This window comes from Tiliqua scincoides, chromosome 3 (assembly GCF_035046505.1).
Source record: "Tiliqua scincoides isolate rTilSci1 chromosome 3, rTilSci1.hap2, whole genome shotgun sequence".
Taxonomy (NCBI): domain Eukaryota; kingdom Metazoa; phylum Chordata; class Lepidosauria; order Squamata; family Scincidae; genus Tiliqua; species Tiliqua scincoides.
The window spans coordinates 148,100,848-148,113,542 of record NC_089823.1 but is presented as its reverse complement, the minus strand read 5'-3'; the positions used below and the strand labels follow the sequence as shown (position 1 = coordinate 148,113,542).

General features: G+C 48.4%; 1 protein-coding gene across 1 annotated transcript in view; it reads right to left on the bottom strand.

The window, feature by feature from the left end:
* The window catches only part of ARID5B (AT-rich interaction domain 5B), a 230,451-nt gene extending 218,414 nt beyond the window's left edge, over positions 1-12,037 (bottom strand). The window contains exons 1-2 of the mRNA XM_066621840.1: positions 11,851-12,037; positions 11,198-11,452 (exon numbers count right to left, since the gene is read on the bottom strand). Coding sequence (XP_066477937.1) covers positions 11,198-11,452; positions 11,851-11,871 — 276 coding nt within the window. The 5' untranslated portion in view covers positions 11,872-12,037. The remainder of the gene's footprint in view (positions 1-11,197; positions 11,453-11,850) is intronic.
* Between the last annotated feature and the right edge of the window lie 658 nt (positions 12,038-12,695).

Sequence of the window (12,695 nt, the reverse complement as noted above, 5' to 3'; positions counted from 1 at the left end):
TTAATAAACTATAACAGAATAACATTTGAACCATGTAAAGTGAACAGCAGTCAACAGTGGCATTAAGAACCATTATCACTGTCATTAACAAATGGAGAGACTTAAAGGTTTGAGCACTCTAGTTTTCTGGAAACACCAAGAACTCATCATCGCTAGAGTCAGAATTTATGAAGCTCACAAAAGCAGGTGCACACAAATAGGGGATCACATTATCTTTCTGCTACAATGATGTTCTGCCAAATTCCAATCCACTGGGCCTCATGCCCGCTTAAGGCTGATCAGTCCCCCTTGTGCAACTCACCAGTGCAGCAAGCAAAAATGAGTCCAGTTCCAGTCCACAGATGCCAAGTAAATCAGTCCCATCATTCAGAGTTACCAAATCAGAGTCCAGAGCCAATAAGCCAAATTACAGTCCAAAGTCAGGTTCCAGGTAGGTCAGTTAAATCCATCAGGGTATCCAAGTCCAGTCACAATCCACAGTCAGATTCCAAATTCAATAAACCCAGTCAGTCTCCTCCCCTACCTCCAACCTACACTCCTTCAAAACCCACAAACCCTTTCTTCCTCTGGTACTCCTTATATCCCTGAGGGCCCTATTGCCTTCCAGTGACTGCAGCTGTGCAGCACACTCTGCTGGATGCCCAGGCCTTACCCTTAAAGGGGCCACTGCTGACATCACATCTACCTCCTCACCAGATCTTCCTGGATTCCAATACAAGGGGGGGGGGGAGCAGATCTCTATACAGACCAGTGCAAAAACAGGGGAAAGGTGTGGGGGAGGTAAGATCTCTGTATAGGCATCACAGCAAGACCATTGCAAAACCCCTTGCACACAGAACCAACAGATGGAAGTGGGGGGGGCGCAGATCTCCATACATAGCAGTGCAAAAGCAGGGGAAAAGTGTGGGGCAGGTAAGATCTCTGTATAGGCATCACAGCAAGACCATTGCAAAACCCCTTGCACACAGAACCAACAGATGGAAGTGGGGGGGGGGGTGCAGATCTCCATACATACCAGTGCAAAAGCAGGGGAAAGGTAAGTCAGCCCCAGTAGAGCCAATGGGGCTCACTCCCAGGGATGAGTGGATGGGAGAAAAGCCTGCCAGCGTCTCCTCTCCCAGGGAGGAGCCCGTCTCAGTCCCTGGGCTCCCTGGACTCACTCCCTAGGCTCACAAGCCTGCCAGGGGCTCACTCCTAGGGATGCGTGGACAGGAGAGAAGCCCGCGATTGACTCATTTCGCCTGGAGATGGACTGGCAGCTCAAGGATCGACATAATGAGCACCCCTGCTCTAGGGGCTTGCTCAGCAAGACTGCCATCCCACCCACGCTTTCCTGGGAGTGAGCCCCAGTGACTCTGAGACTTACTTCTGAGTAGACACGCGGGCTTTCTCAGCGAGCCTGCCACGCCACCCCCCCCCCTTTCCTGGGAGTGAGCCCCAGTGAGTCTGAGACTTACTTCTGAGTAGACACCTGGGCTTGCCAAGCGAGCCTGCCATCCCCCCCCCTTTCCTGGGAGTGAGTCCCAGTGACTCTGAGACTTACTTCTGAGTAGACACATGGGCTTTCGCAGCGAGCCTGCCATCCCACCCATCCACCCCCGCTTTCCTGGGAGTGAACCCCAGTGACTCTGAGGCTTACTTCTGAGTAGACACGCGGGCTTGCTCAGCAAGACTGCCACCCCACCCACGCTTTCCTGGGAAGCGGAGCCGAGCAGAGCGGGCAGGGGGCGGGGCCAGGGGCGGAGGTTTTTTTTTTTTTTTTTTTTTTGCAGTATTCGCTCCATAAGACGCACACACTTTTCCCCCCACTTTTTTGGGGGGGAAAAGTACGTCTTATAGAGCGAAAAATACGGTACTTCCAGTTGGAAGCTAAACCATTCACTGATGGTTGGTGTGGCATCATGGATCTTGCTGATGCTACCTCCATTTCAACACAACTAGGACAATAGATGAGAGCCTGACTTACACAGGGAGCTGCGTAAGCCTCTAGTCTGGGACTCCTATGGTTCCCTGGGGAAAACCACAATGGTACATCACAAACAACACAATGACCCCTAACCCTGAAACCCGTTAAAGCCAAAGAGTGCGTGCAAGAGTGCACGCACCAAAATTCCTGGAATGCACTTTACATATACAGTACACCAATGGCGTCATTTGGGTTTCTATCACTTGGTGTGGGAGGCCAGCATGTCACTTCCATGATGGACCTCCTCGCATGCAATGGGTGGGGCAATGCCTGCGGTGGTGGGCGTGGTGAGGCACTATTGCCCTGCCCCCGCTGGTTTTTTGGCTATCACTTTTGATAGAGCAGGGGTCTCCAAACCCCAGCCCGGGGGCCAGATGCCCGGGCATCCTCTTTCTGGCCCGCGGCCAACCTCTTGTCCCCTGAAAGCCTCTGGCCCACTCAACTGAACATGACCAGAACTGTGCTCTGATTATGTCTGGAGGGTGTTCTGAGGGCCAGAGAGGTTGAATGAATGAGCCGATTCATTCATTTATTCACTCATCTAAGTTCCATCTCTTATTTATTTATTTAAATTTTATATTTAAATTGTTTTTCTGGCCCTCCACACCATGCCAGATATTTGATGCAGCCCTCTGGCCAAAAGGTTTGGAGACCCCTGCACTAGAGATATTTCAGTGCGGTTTGTTTCATTGCATTCTGTATGAAATTACACATCCAATTATATATAACATGATAGTATTATTTGAAAATATCAAGGATTTAAAAATTTTGGCCAGTAGAGGTATCATCCTGTGTGCGTCACGCAGTCCTACAGAACACGTCTTGGATGCGCAGTTTTAGTATTGTTTTGTGTTCCTGCACATTTTAGCTTATTTTAATTGTTAGCTGTCTTAAGAAAATGATATTCTTAAATGCAGGAAACAAAATACATTACAAAAAAACAAAAAAAGCAAGCCTGTCTTAGGATGCCAATACAGTATTGTATTGATTCAAATCAATCACTATGGAGTTGGGCAGGTCAGATCTGCAGTCAGTGGAGACCCAATTTGGGTTGAATCCTCATCACCCTTACTTGAAAGGAAGTTGCACTGAGATCAATGGGACTTGCTTCAGAGTAATATGCCTAGGATTTTTAATTGGAAAGTGATTACCAGGATAGACTTGGCTGACATTAGACTCTTACTGAACCCTTATTGAATAACAACAATGTACTTAAGTGCAATCTAGTGGGCCTGGGAGTAAGGCCCACTGAACACAGCAAAACATACTTCTGAGTACACATGTATGTGATTGTGTTTAGTGTTTGTACAGGAGTCTGAGCACTCCAAAGAGCTTCACGTACAGATATTCTTATAGCAATCCTTACAACAATTCTGTAATGGTCAGTACAGGTGGAACCACACTATCCACTGATTTGGCATTCACTGATTTGACTCACCACTGATGCCAGAATCTATCTTTAAATGCCTTATAACAAGGGAAAAAGCACCAAAATCCAATTTCCTACCTTTGCACTGTTAAATAATTATAATTTCATTCCATTCGATTCAATTATTTACCCCATCTAGTGGCTGAATGCAGTATAGCATCTCTACCAATGCATTCTGGGGCAACAATGGAGGAGCAAGAAACCTGAGAGTGGGTCTTTAAAGCTATTTTTCCACTGATTTGGTATCCACTGATTTTTTTTTTAATCCAATGGGGGTTCTGCAACGGAACCCCACTGGATAATGAGCACAACCTGTAATATTATCCCAATACTGCACATGGGGGCTGAGGCCAAGAGAGGGTGGCTTGTCCAAGATTGCCTAGCAAGTTTGTGGCAGGGCCAAGATTCAAACTGGGGACTTCTGCTTATTCATAAAATTTCATCTCTAAGACTCATTGTGGCACCAGTTTGGCCTTGATCCAGCCCAGAACTGAAGACTACAGATATTTTTAAGTCACAAGTCTACTGATGCCATGTTTCTGTTTAGTACATGCTCAAGCCTTAAGTAGCAAGTAAATTGGCACAGTTGGCTCAGTAGTAGCTACACAAAACAACATAATTTATCAAAACAGGCTGCCACTAGTTATGACAGATAATCTAAGAATATCCTGGGATTTAGAGGATTTTGCCACGGATCTTAGTATGCCAGTCAAAGAGATAAGAGTAGCAACTTCTCTCAGTACTCTGGAAGGTAAATTTGCATCCAGTCTGAAGTATCAAGTATATCACACTTCTATTTTCCCTTCCATGTTGGCCCTATCACAGCCTTTTCACAAGAGGGAAAGAGAGTGGCATGATTTATGTTCTGCAATAAATTCAGTTGAATTTTTATTAGGTGGCTGCTTAGTGGGGAATGGAGGAAGTGGGTCTTTGAACCTTAGGGTAGGCCTCAACTCCAGACTTCTGCCTCCCAACAACATCAGGTGATGCAGCCAAATGACACCATCCAAATTTCTTCATGGACTGTGGGGCTATCTCAGGTGGGGCACTCCCAAATCAGAATCATCATAGCTGAGTCTAGAGGAGTTTATGGATCCTGGAGGCCTCCCTACACAAGCCATATGGGCATAAAATTGATGACATCAGAAACCTCAGTGGAATCTCTTGATGATAAATTACACAGTACCAGACTGGGAGATCTATTACTTAACCATCACAGAGCAAGTGCCAACTCCACAGTAATAGAAGCACATCCAGCAATAAGCTGTCAGTCCAAATACTGTATACCCGCAGTTGGTCCAGCCATGAGGCAATCTGATGTGGCTTGAGATAGTAGCAGATTGAGGGGAAGGGGGTAAGGGGGTGGTGGATGCAGGGTGTCCTTCATGCCTAGTCTACTGCCACTTCTCTCCAGCCCACCATGGACATGAGCTATGCTGACCTACTTCCAACTCCGTTGAGCAGAAAATGGATCCGCAGTTTCTTTACCATGCTACATCAAATGGTTTCCAGAAACCCGGAAGTGCTTTTATTTTATTATACCCAGTTTTATCTTCAGGAACCATGAGAACAAAGGAACTCCTTCATTCACAGGATCCCTTTAAATAAGTAGAAGCCCCACACTTCTGGGTTTACAAAAATTACATGATGGAAGATGGTAAGGGTTTTTTTTATTTCAGCATGTGTGGTGTTGTGAGTTTGTAGCACAAATGTCTCACAGGGATTAGAGGTCAGCACTGACCAGGTTTCTCCAAGCTCACAGTACATGTGGCTGTGATGGTGACCAACATGCCTCCAGTAAATAGGCTACCATGGGGCTTTGCCACAGGCCCCCCAGCCAGGACCAGCCTATACAGAAGGTCAACTGAGGCAGTTGCCTCAGGCAACAGAATGGTCTCCAATACTTTAGTCCAGGGGTCTCCGAACCCCAGTCCATGGGCCGAATCTGGCATGCTGGGAAAATTCTTCTGGGTGTGGCGCAGCAGTGGCAAAGCCTTAGCATTCCATGCTGCAACTACCTTTGTGCCTGATCTTCATACAGCCTCACATCAGGCAGCTGCTTTTTCTGGGAAATCGGAGCACAGAGCCTTCTGGAGCGACAGACAGCAGAAGTAGCTGCCCAGCATGAGGCTGTATGAAGATCAGGTGTGAAGAAAGGAGATTGTGGCACAAAACAGGAAGGCTTCACCACTGCCATGCACAGAAGGGTTTTCCCAGCACACACCATGGGCTGGTTTGGAGGCCCCCGCTTTAGTCAACCACTCTCCAATCCTACTCCACCTTTTTTTCCAATCTTTAGTCCAGGGTGGTGCATTACTAGGTAAGGCGGGCACTCTTTGGCACACTGCCTCAGGTGCCAGGAAATCTTGGGCTGGCCCTGCCCTCAGTGACTTGGCACCAATGCCAGTGTAACATGTAGTTAAGCCCTTGCACTCACATACTTAAGTGTGTGTTTTCTGGAATGCAGCCTCTTGAGCTTTACAATCTCACGTGGTTACATACAAATGCAAAGGGTGAGGGTGGAAGATTGCACAACAATGAAGGCAACTATTTACACCCAGCACTGATCAGCTCAAATATAGAACAATCAGCTGAACTGTGGCATCAGAAACATCTTACAAGGGCTGTAAGTCTAAGCACACTTTCCTGAAAGCAAACCCATTGCTTCTGAATAAACAAGCACAGGATCAAGTTGCAAGCCTAAGGAGACCAACAAGGACATGAGTTCCATTGAACACAGTAGAATTTATTTCTGAGTAAATATGCATAGGATCTGGCTACTAGGGCTGCTCTGCACAACATAAAATTTTCTAGGCAAACTCCAAATATAGTTTGTTTTGCATGATGAATGCACTATTTCACCACACTGGAATGTGTGGTGGAATGTATGGCTGGACAGATGAACACACATTTATCAGATGTGTGATGCAAGATCCCCATATGCAATTTCTCATTCATAACTGCCCTCTATGGAGGAGATTCACCTTATATGAAGTTGCCTTAACATACCCACTCTGCTACTTCACCCTATAGACAGCCCCAGCTTGGATGTTACAATTCTGAGAAATGTACAGACAACAGTTACAGTTTTCACCAAGCAAGCAAAGTACCCACAAGTGACAATTGTTAAACCTCCACAGGAGCTGATCACCAGCATGTGATAAGATCCAGCACTCTGCTAATCATCAGTTTTACTCAGAGCAAGTGCCTCTGTTGACCTCTGACCTCACAGAAAACCTCTGACACTGCAGATTTACAATGCACATTAAAAAGAAAAAAAAGGTTCAGCCACACTTTATCCACTGTCCTCAACATATAATTAAATTTTGTTACACGGCTATTTTCTTAAGCCCTGTTATTTTCCCTATAAATTATCCCCCAGTGCAATTTCTCTGTACAAGACACAGACGTACAAAGGGTTACACGAGATTTCTCAGTTAAAAACGGCCCTGTCTCTCAGCTTCAGAAATAGCTGTTGATGTCATTTACATAAAAGAATTATTACTGTGGTTAAGTTACTTGAAATAACTGCTCTCTGTACCGAGAAAGAATGCTGAAATGTTTCCCTTAAGTAAGAAACTGCCAATCAGCAGGCTGCCCTGTTTTTGTCTCTACACAGTGTATTTTCTGAGCAGAAAATACCATTCCCCAACAATTTAAAATCAATGATTTAAAAAAAAAATCATTGCAGCATCTATAAACAAGTTAATGGAGTAAGTGAAAACAAAGTACAGTTCTTAATGGGAGTGTTATGTTGCCCTCTCTAGGCCCTGGCTCTAAGTGCGAGTTTCTATAGGCTCCCTGCCAAAGTCTTCTGCTAGTGCTGCTACTCTGCTAATGAATGACTAACTGAGGCCAGTGGGGGGAAGTGACATCACTGGGGTGTAAAACTGAACTGCATCAGGAACAAAAAAAACACAACAACTTTCTACCTGCTTCACGTTTTGAGCATTCCACACAAGGCATTTGCATCATTTCAAGACTTGCCATTATCTCCCTAAGAAATTATTTTCATCCAGCTGAATAATTCAGAGACACATCAGTTAAAGACCTAATGAAATACACTGGTACTGTATAATCAAACAACTAATTGCTAGCAGTTTGCATTTTAAAAATAAATAAAAGCATGAGTAATATTTTTTTAAAAGTCAACACAGATTAGAATTAGTGTATCGACAGAACACTCTGGCTGGTAATGGTAGGATTAATGTTCTCGGATGTTTCTACCACAGTAACATGAGATGGTCATTAAGGCATATTAAAATGATTTGTGGCCCATCCCCCACCCTTTCCAAACCCTTTCATTAAACAAGAGACAGAACTTGACTGGCTGATGAATATTCACCATCAGAGATTTCAAAATATTTGTTAACCCTGTCATTCACACAGCCCCATTCTATGGATATTTACACAAAAGTAAGTCCTTTGATACTCAGTGGCATTTAACCCTATGTGTAACACTGCAACCCTATGGTTAGGGTTAGAGTTAAGGAAGGATGGTCCTATTAAAGACAGTGATCCAAAAGTTGCATACCAAGGGTGGTAGTCTCTCACCAATATGTAGTAGGTGGACTGCAACCAGTAACTTATGAACATTCAGAAATGTTTAAAAAAAAGAAAAGACAAAGGCTGCAATATCAGGCATGCTTCCTTGGGAGTAAATCCTACTGAACATAGTGGGACTTACTTCAAAGTAAACATGCCTAGAATCCAGCTGAACTCAGAAATGATCACATACACTTAAGTTTTAAAACAAAAGCGTTATCCAAAATGATTTAATAACATTTTCAATGGTTTCCTGTCTGGTTTAGTGGCCTGTCTATTATGCCTGTAGTCTTTTTTTCCAAGGGGGTGGGGGTGGGAGAGAGGATATTTAATCCTTCCCCTTTCCAGATCACAGACCATGTTGAAGTAATAAATTTGAAAAGCAAATAATAAGTACTAGCGAGAAGAGGAGGGGGAGGAGAGACAGCTGCATGGGGGAAGTTGAGGGGGTGGTGGGTGGACCGGGCAGATGAGATCTCTGAGGGGAAAGAAAAGAGGGTCAACCTGTGTATGGGTTTCTCCCCTCCTTCAATAACTTCTCCATCTTCCAAAAAATGTCAACTCAAGAAGGGAAGATAATGACATCAGAAGTAGAGATGTGAGTGAGGCAGGGCCATAGCTGGAAGGGCTTTGTTGTTTGCCTCCCCAATATAGATGTGAGTGAGACAGGGCTGTAGCTAGGGGGGCTTTGCAGTTTGCTCCCCAGTATAGATATGAGTGAGGCAGGGTCATAGCTGGAGGGGGGCTTTGTAGTTTGCCTCCCAGGACAGATGTGAGTGAGGCAGGGCTGTAGCTAGGGGGCGGGGGGGGCTTTGCAGTTTGCCCCCCCAGTACAGATGTGAGTGAGGCAGAACTGTAGCTAGGGGGGCTTTGCAGTTTGCTCCCCTAGTACAGATGTGAGTGAGGCAGGGCTGTAACTAGGCGGGCCAGGGGGGGCTTTGCAGTTTGCCCCCCCCAGTACAGGTGAGAGGGGTAGGAAGAATGATAAAGCACCACTCTGTTGGCTGGACCACAAGGATGACATGATCATCCCTGAAAAAGCCAGATCTCGTGCACAGCGAACATGCATTGCACACGGTAGAGAAACGAAGGAGCGTGTAATCCAAAAGAGTAACTCGATCCTGGAGCGGGGGGGGAGTGGAAGGAGGGAGGTGCTGGAGTAGCAGGCGGCGGCGGCGGCGGCTACAATTAACTCCATCAGACTATCGATTGTTGAAGGGACTGGCAGCTCGGCCTGCCAGAGGAGTGGGGGGAAGGCTGCGGGCGGCGATGGCCAGGACCTGCCCGCATCTGGCCATTGTTGTTCTTCCGATGACGAGGCGCCTTCGCAAACGCGCCCACCTCCCGCGCTCTCCGCATAAACACAGCGCCGCTTGTCTCCGGCCCTTCAAACAGTTCCTGCTCGGCACACGGGGCAGTCAGCTGACTCCGGCAGCCAGCGCGACTGCGGGCACACGCGAAATCACACATCCAGAAGGAGACCGTGTAGCTGCGAGCCCGCCAGCGCCGCCGCCCCCCCCTCCCCGGGGTCCTTCTCAGCTCCTCTGCCCAGCAGTGACCGCGGGGATGCGACTTCGGCAGCGCACTTTCCCTGCCACCTCCCAAACTTTTCCCCATCCAAACCCACAAGGGATCAGGACTGCAAGCGAAAATGCAGCTGCACGTAAGCCTGAGCTCCGGCTTACTCAGCAGTACTAAGGCTGCAATCCCAGCCACGCTTTCCTGGGAGTAAGCCTCGCTGACGACAGGGACTGACTTCTGAGTAGACAGGCATACGCTTGGCTCGCAGGCTGCAATCAGAGTCACTTTCCCGGGAGTAAGCTCCATTGACTATAATGGGGCTTACTTCTGAGTAGACAGGCATAGGTTGGCTCTCAGGCTGCAATCATAGTCACACTTTCCTGGGAGTAAGCCCCACTGACTAGAATGGGACTGACTTCTGGGTAGACAGGCATAGGATTGGCTATCAGGCTGCAATCATAGTCACTTTCCTGGGAGTAAGCTCCATTGACTATAATGGGGCTTACTTCTGAGTAGAAAAGCATAGGTTGGCTCTCAGGTTGCAATTATTGTCACACTTTCCTGGGAGTAAGCCCCACTGACTAGAATGGGACTGACTTCTGAGTAGACAGGCATAGGATTGGGCTCTCATTGGGCAAGTCCCATTGATTTTCAGGGACTTGCATAGGAGGAAGTAATGCGGGGGGGGGGGAGAATTTCACAGCCAGCCCCGATCCTGGCCGTTGCACCTTTATTCGCGAGGAGTCGTCCCTCCGACCAGAGAGATAGCTTCGCTTTAAAATAAAATAAAAAAAAGCCAGGGAAATTGAGGCTTGCCATCCTATCCACACTAGCCTGGGAGTAAGCTCGATTGACTATTACTTCTGAGTAGACGTGCCTACGCTTGGGCTCTCACTCATCTCTACCAGCCCCACCGCCTTCTCTGGAAAATGCCCACTTTTTTTTTATTACAGTGCCTTAATTGCGTTGAGCGAGTGGTACGTTCCGAGGAAGAGCTTCCTAGCACTGCTGCTGGGGAGAGCGAGCTGGCTGCGAATGCTGAACGTGTTTGTGCTGGTGACCACACACACCGGGGTGCTTTGAATCCGCCCAGGCAGGCAGTGCGAGTTATTGGAAGGCATTATTTCCCAGTGCCTGTCATTGATCACTAGATTCAAGCCGTCTTTGCCAGCCAGATCGCTTCTGAGCTCCACTCTCGGTGCCTCTCTTTCGTAATTTCCGCCTCCTTGCCAACCTCTCCACAACACTTGCAAGACCAAAAGCAGGCGCCCCAATAAAAAAAAATCCTCCAATATTTAAATCCACTTGGGGGGGCCTGAAAAATCTCCCCCCCACCCCAGCAGGAGCACTGACATGAAGGCGACCAGCAAGCATGTGACGACCAGGAGGCTTAAACAGCAAGGCTGGGTGGGGAGGGGAGGAAGGAGAGGGGTGATGTAAGTAAAGATCACCTTCAACACAGACACACACACAGCAAGTTGTGGGATCGCGGCTGGGAAATGCTGAACGTTCCATCGGCCCTTTAAGATGACAGGCAGCGCCTGGCCATGGCAGCCCCTGCTGCAGCCCTGCCTGAGCTGCGCTAGCCCTTTAAAGAGGACAGAGCCTCCCGTTGCCGGCAGAAGGGATTATTTCCATCCTTTAATAAACATTCTGGGGAGCGGGGTGCGGAGACACACCATCACACACACACACAGCCACCATCACACACACACACACAGAAAGCTGTTTCCCACCTCGCCGTGGTCACTGCTCCTGCCCTGGGGAGTATCTTCTGGGAGGAAATAAAGTTTGGAGCTGGATAAAAGTTGCCTGCTCGTCCTCTCTTCCCAAAGCAGCTGGAGCTCCGCTATGCAAATCGGATCCCGGGGCTGACATCTGACAAAGAAGAAGTCGCCCAGGGACAAAATTCGGGCTCTGCCTTCCAGGTGGAACTGAAAAGCCTTGTAGAAAACGTAAGGTCCGTGCAAGCCACACGGAGAGCCGACCCACTGGAAGCAAGGAAGAAACGGGGAGGGGGGGAGAGGAGGAGGGGAAAAAAAAACCATCAGCAATTGCAGATCAATTCATTTTTTTAGGGGGGGGCACCCCCACTCCGATCAGGACATGCTGGAGAGACACACTGACCCATCAGCTCTAAGGTGGAAATAGTGTGAGGGGAGGGAGGCTTGTTGGGGGGGCAAAAATCCGATCAGTCACCATTCTAATAATGTGTCTCTCTCTATACGATCAGCAAAGGCATTTTTTTCCAGGGGAGGGGGGCAAATGGCTATTAGAGAGGGGAAAGTTCTTGGAAAGTTTGGGGGGAGGCGAAGGTGGGTGCCCGGGGGGCGCGGGGGGCCGGGATGCGGGGCTGCTGGAGCGGAGGAGAGAGAGGAGAACCGAATACCTGGACTGAATTGGGCTCCATCTCGACGTTCTGAATTGATTGAACTCAACATTCTCTCCAAACTTGTTGGCTTGAATGGATTGCATCAGGTCCTGGCAGGGAAAAGCGACATCGCCGCCGCCGCCGCCTCCCGGGCTCAATATCAAACCCCCGGCCGCCGATCCAGGCTCTCCCCAGATGTCCAGAGGCGCTGCAGCCCGTTCCCGGCGACCCCCGACTTTCCACCCGTGGGGGACACGCGGGGCTCCGCTCGCACCTGCTGCCAGCCTGCAGAGGCGATACAGGTCGCTGCCTCCCCCAGGCGCTGCGCAGAGGGGGCTAAGTGGAGGCAGAGCGGGGCCCGGGAGCGCCCCTAAAAACCCCAGCGCGCCCGGATCTTTGCAGGGACTCGATCCCACGCCCCCCCGGCCCCCCCGGGGCCCAACCACGGGGTGGATCCATTTTTGCAGCCCGGAAAGGCGAGCCACTTGCGCTGCTCAGCTGACAGGACCTGCTTGTATATGTCTAATATAAAGAACATTTCCTGCAGAGAGTCCGCGGCGCTGTTCTCCTCTCATTCTCCGGAGCAGATTTGCTTTTATTAGACATGTAGATGGGTTTGATAGTTAAATTGCGGGCCTTTACTGCCATATTCTCCCTCGCCCCCCCCCCCAACAACAACAACTTGGTGGGGTAGATGAGCTGCTGGGTGTTAGTATTTTAACACCCAAGGTGGAAGGGGGGGGGAGAAAGTGGGTTATCGATTATATAAACATATAAATATTAATGCATTTGTTCTCTCTTGCAAAAAAAAAAAAAAGGCAGCACCCACAAGAAGGCGGTGGGGAGTACACACAACACACACA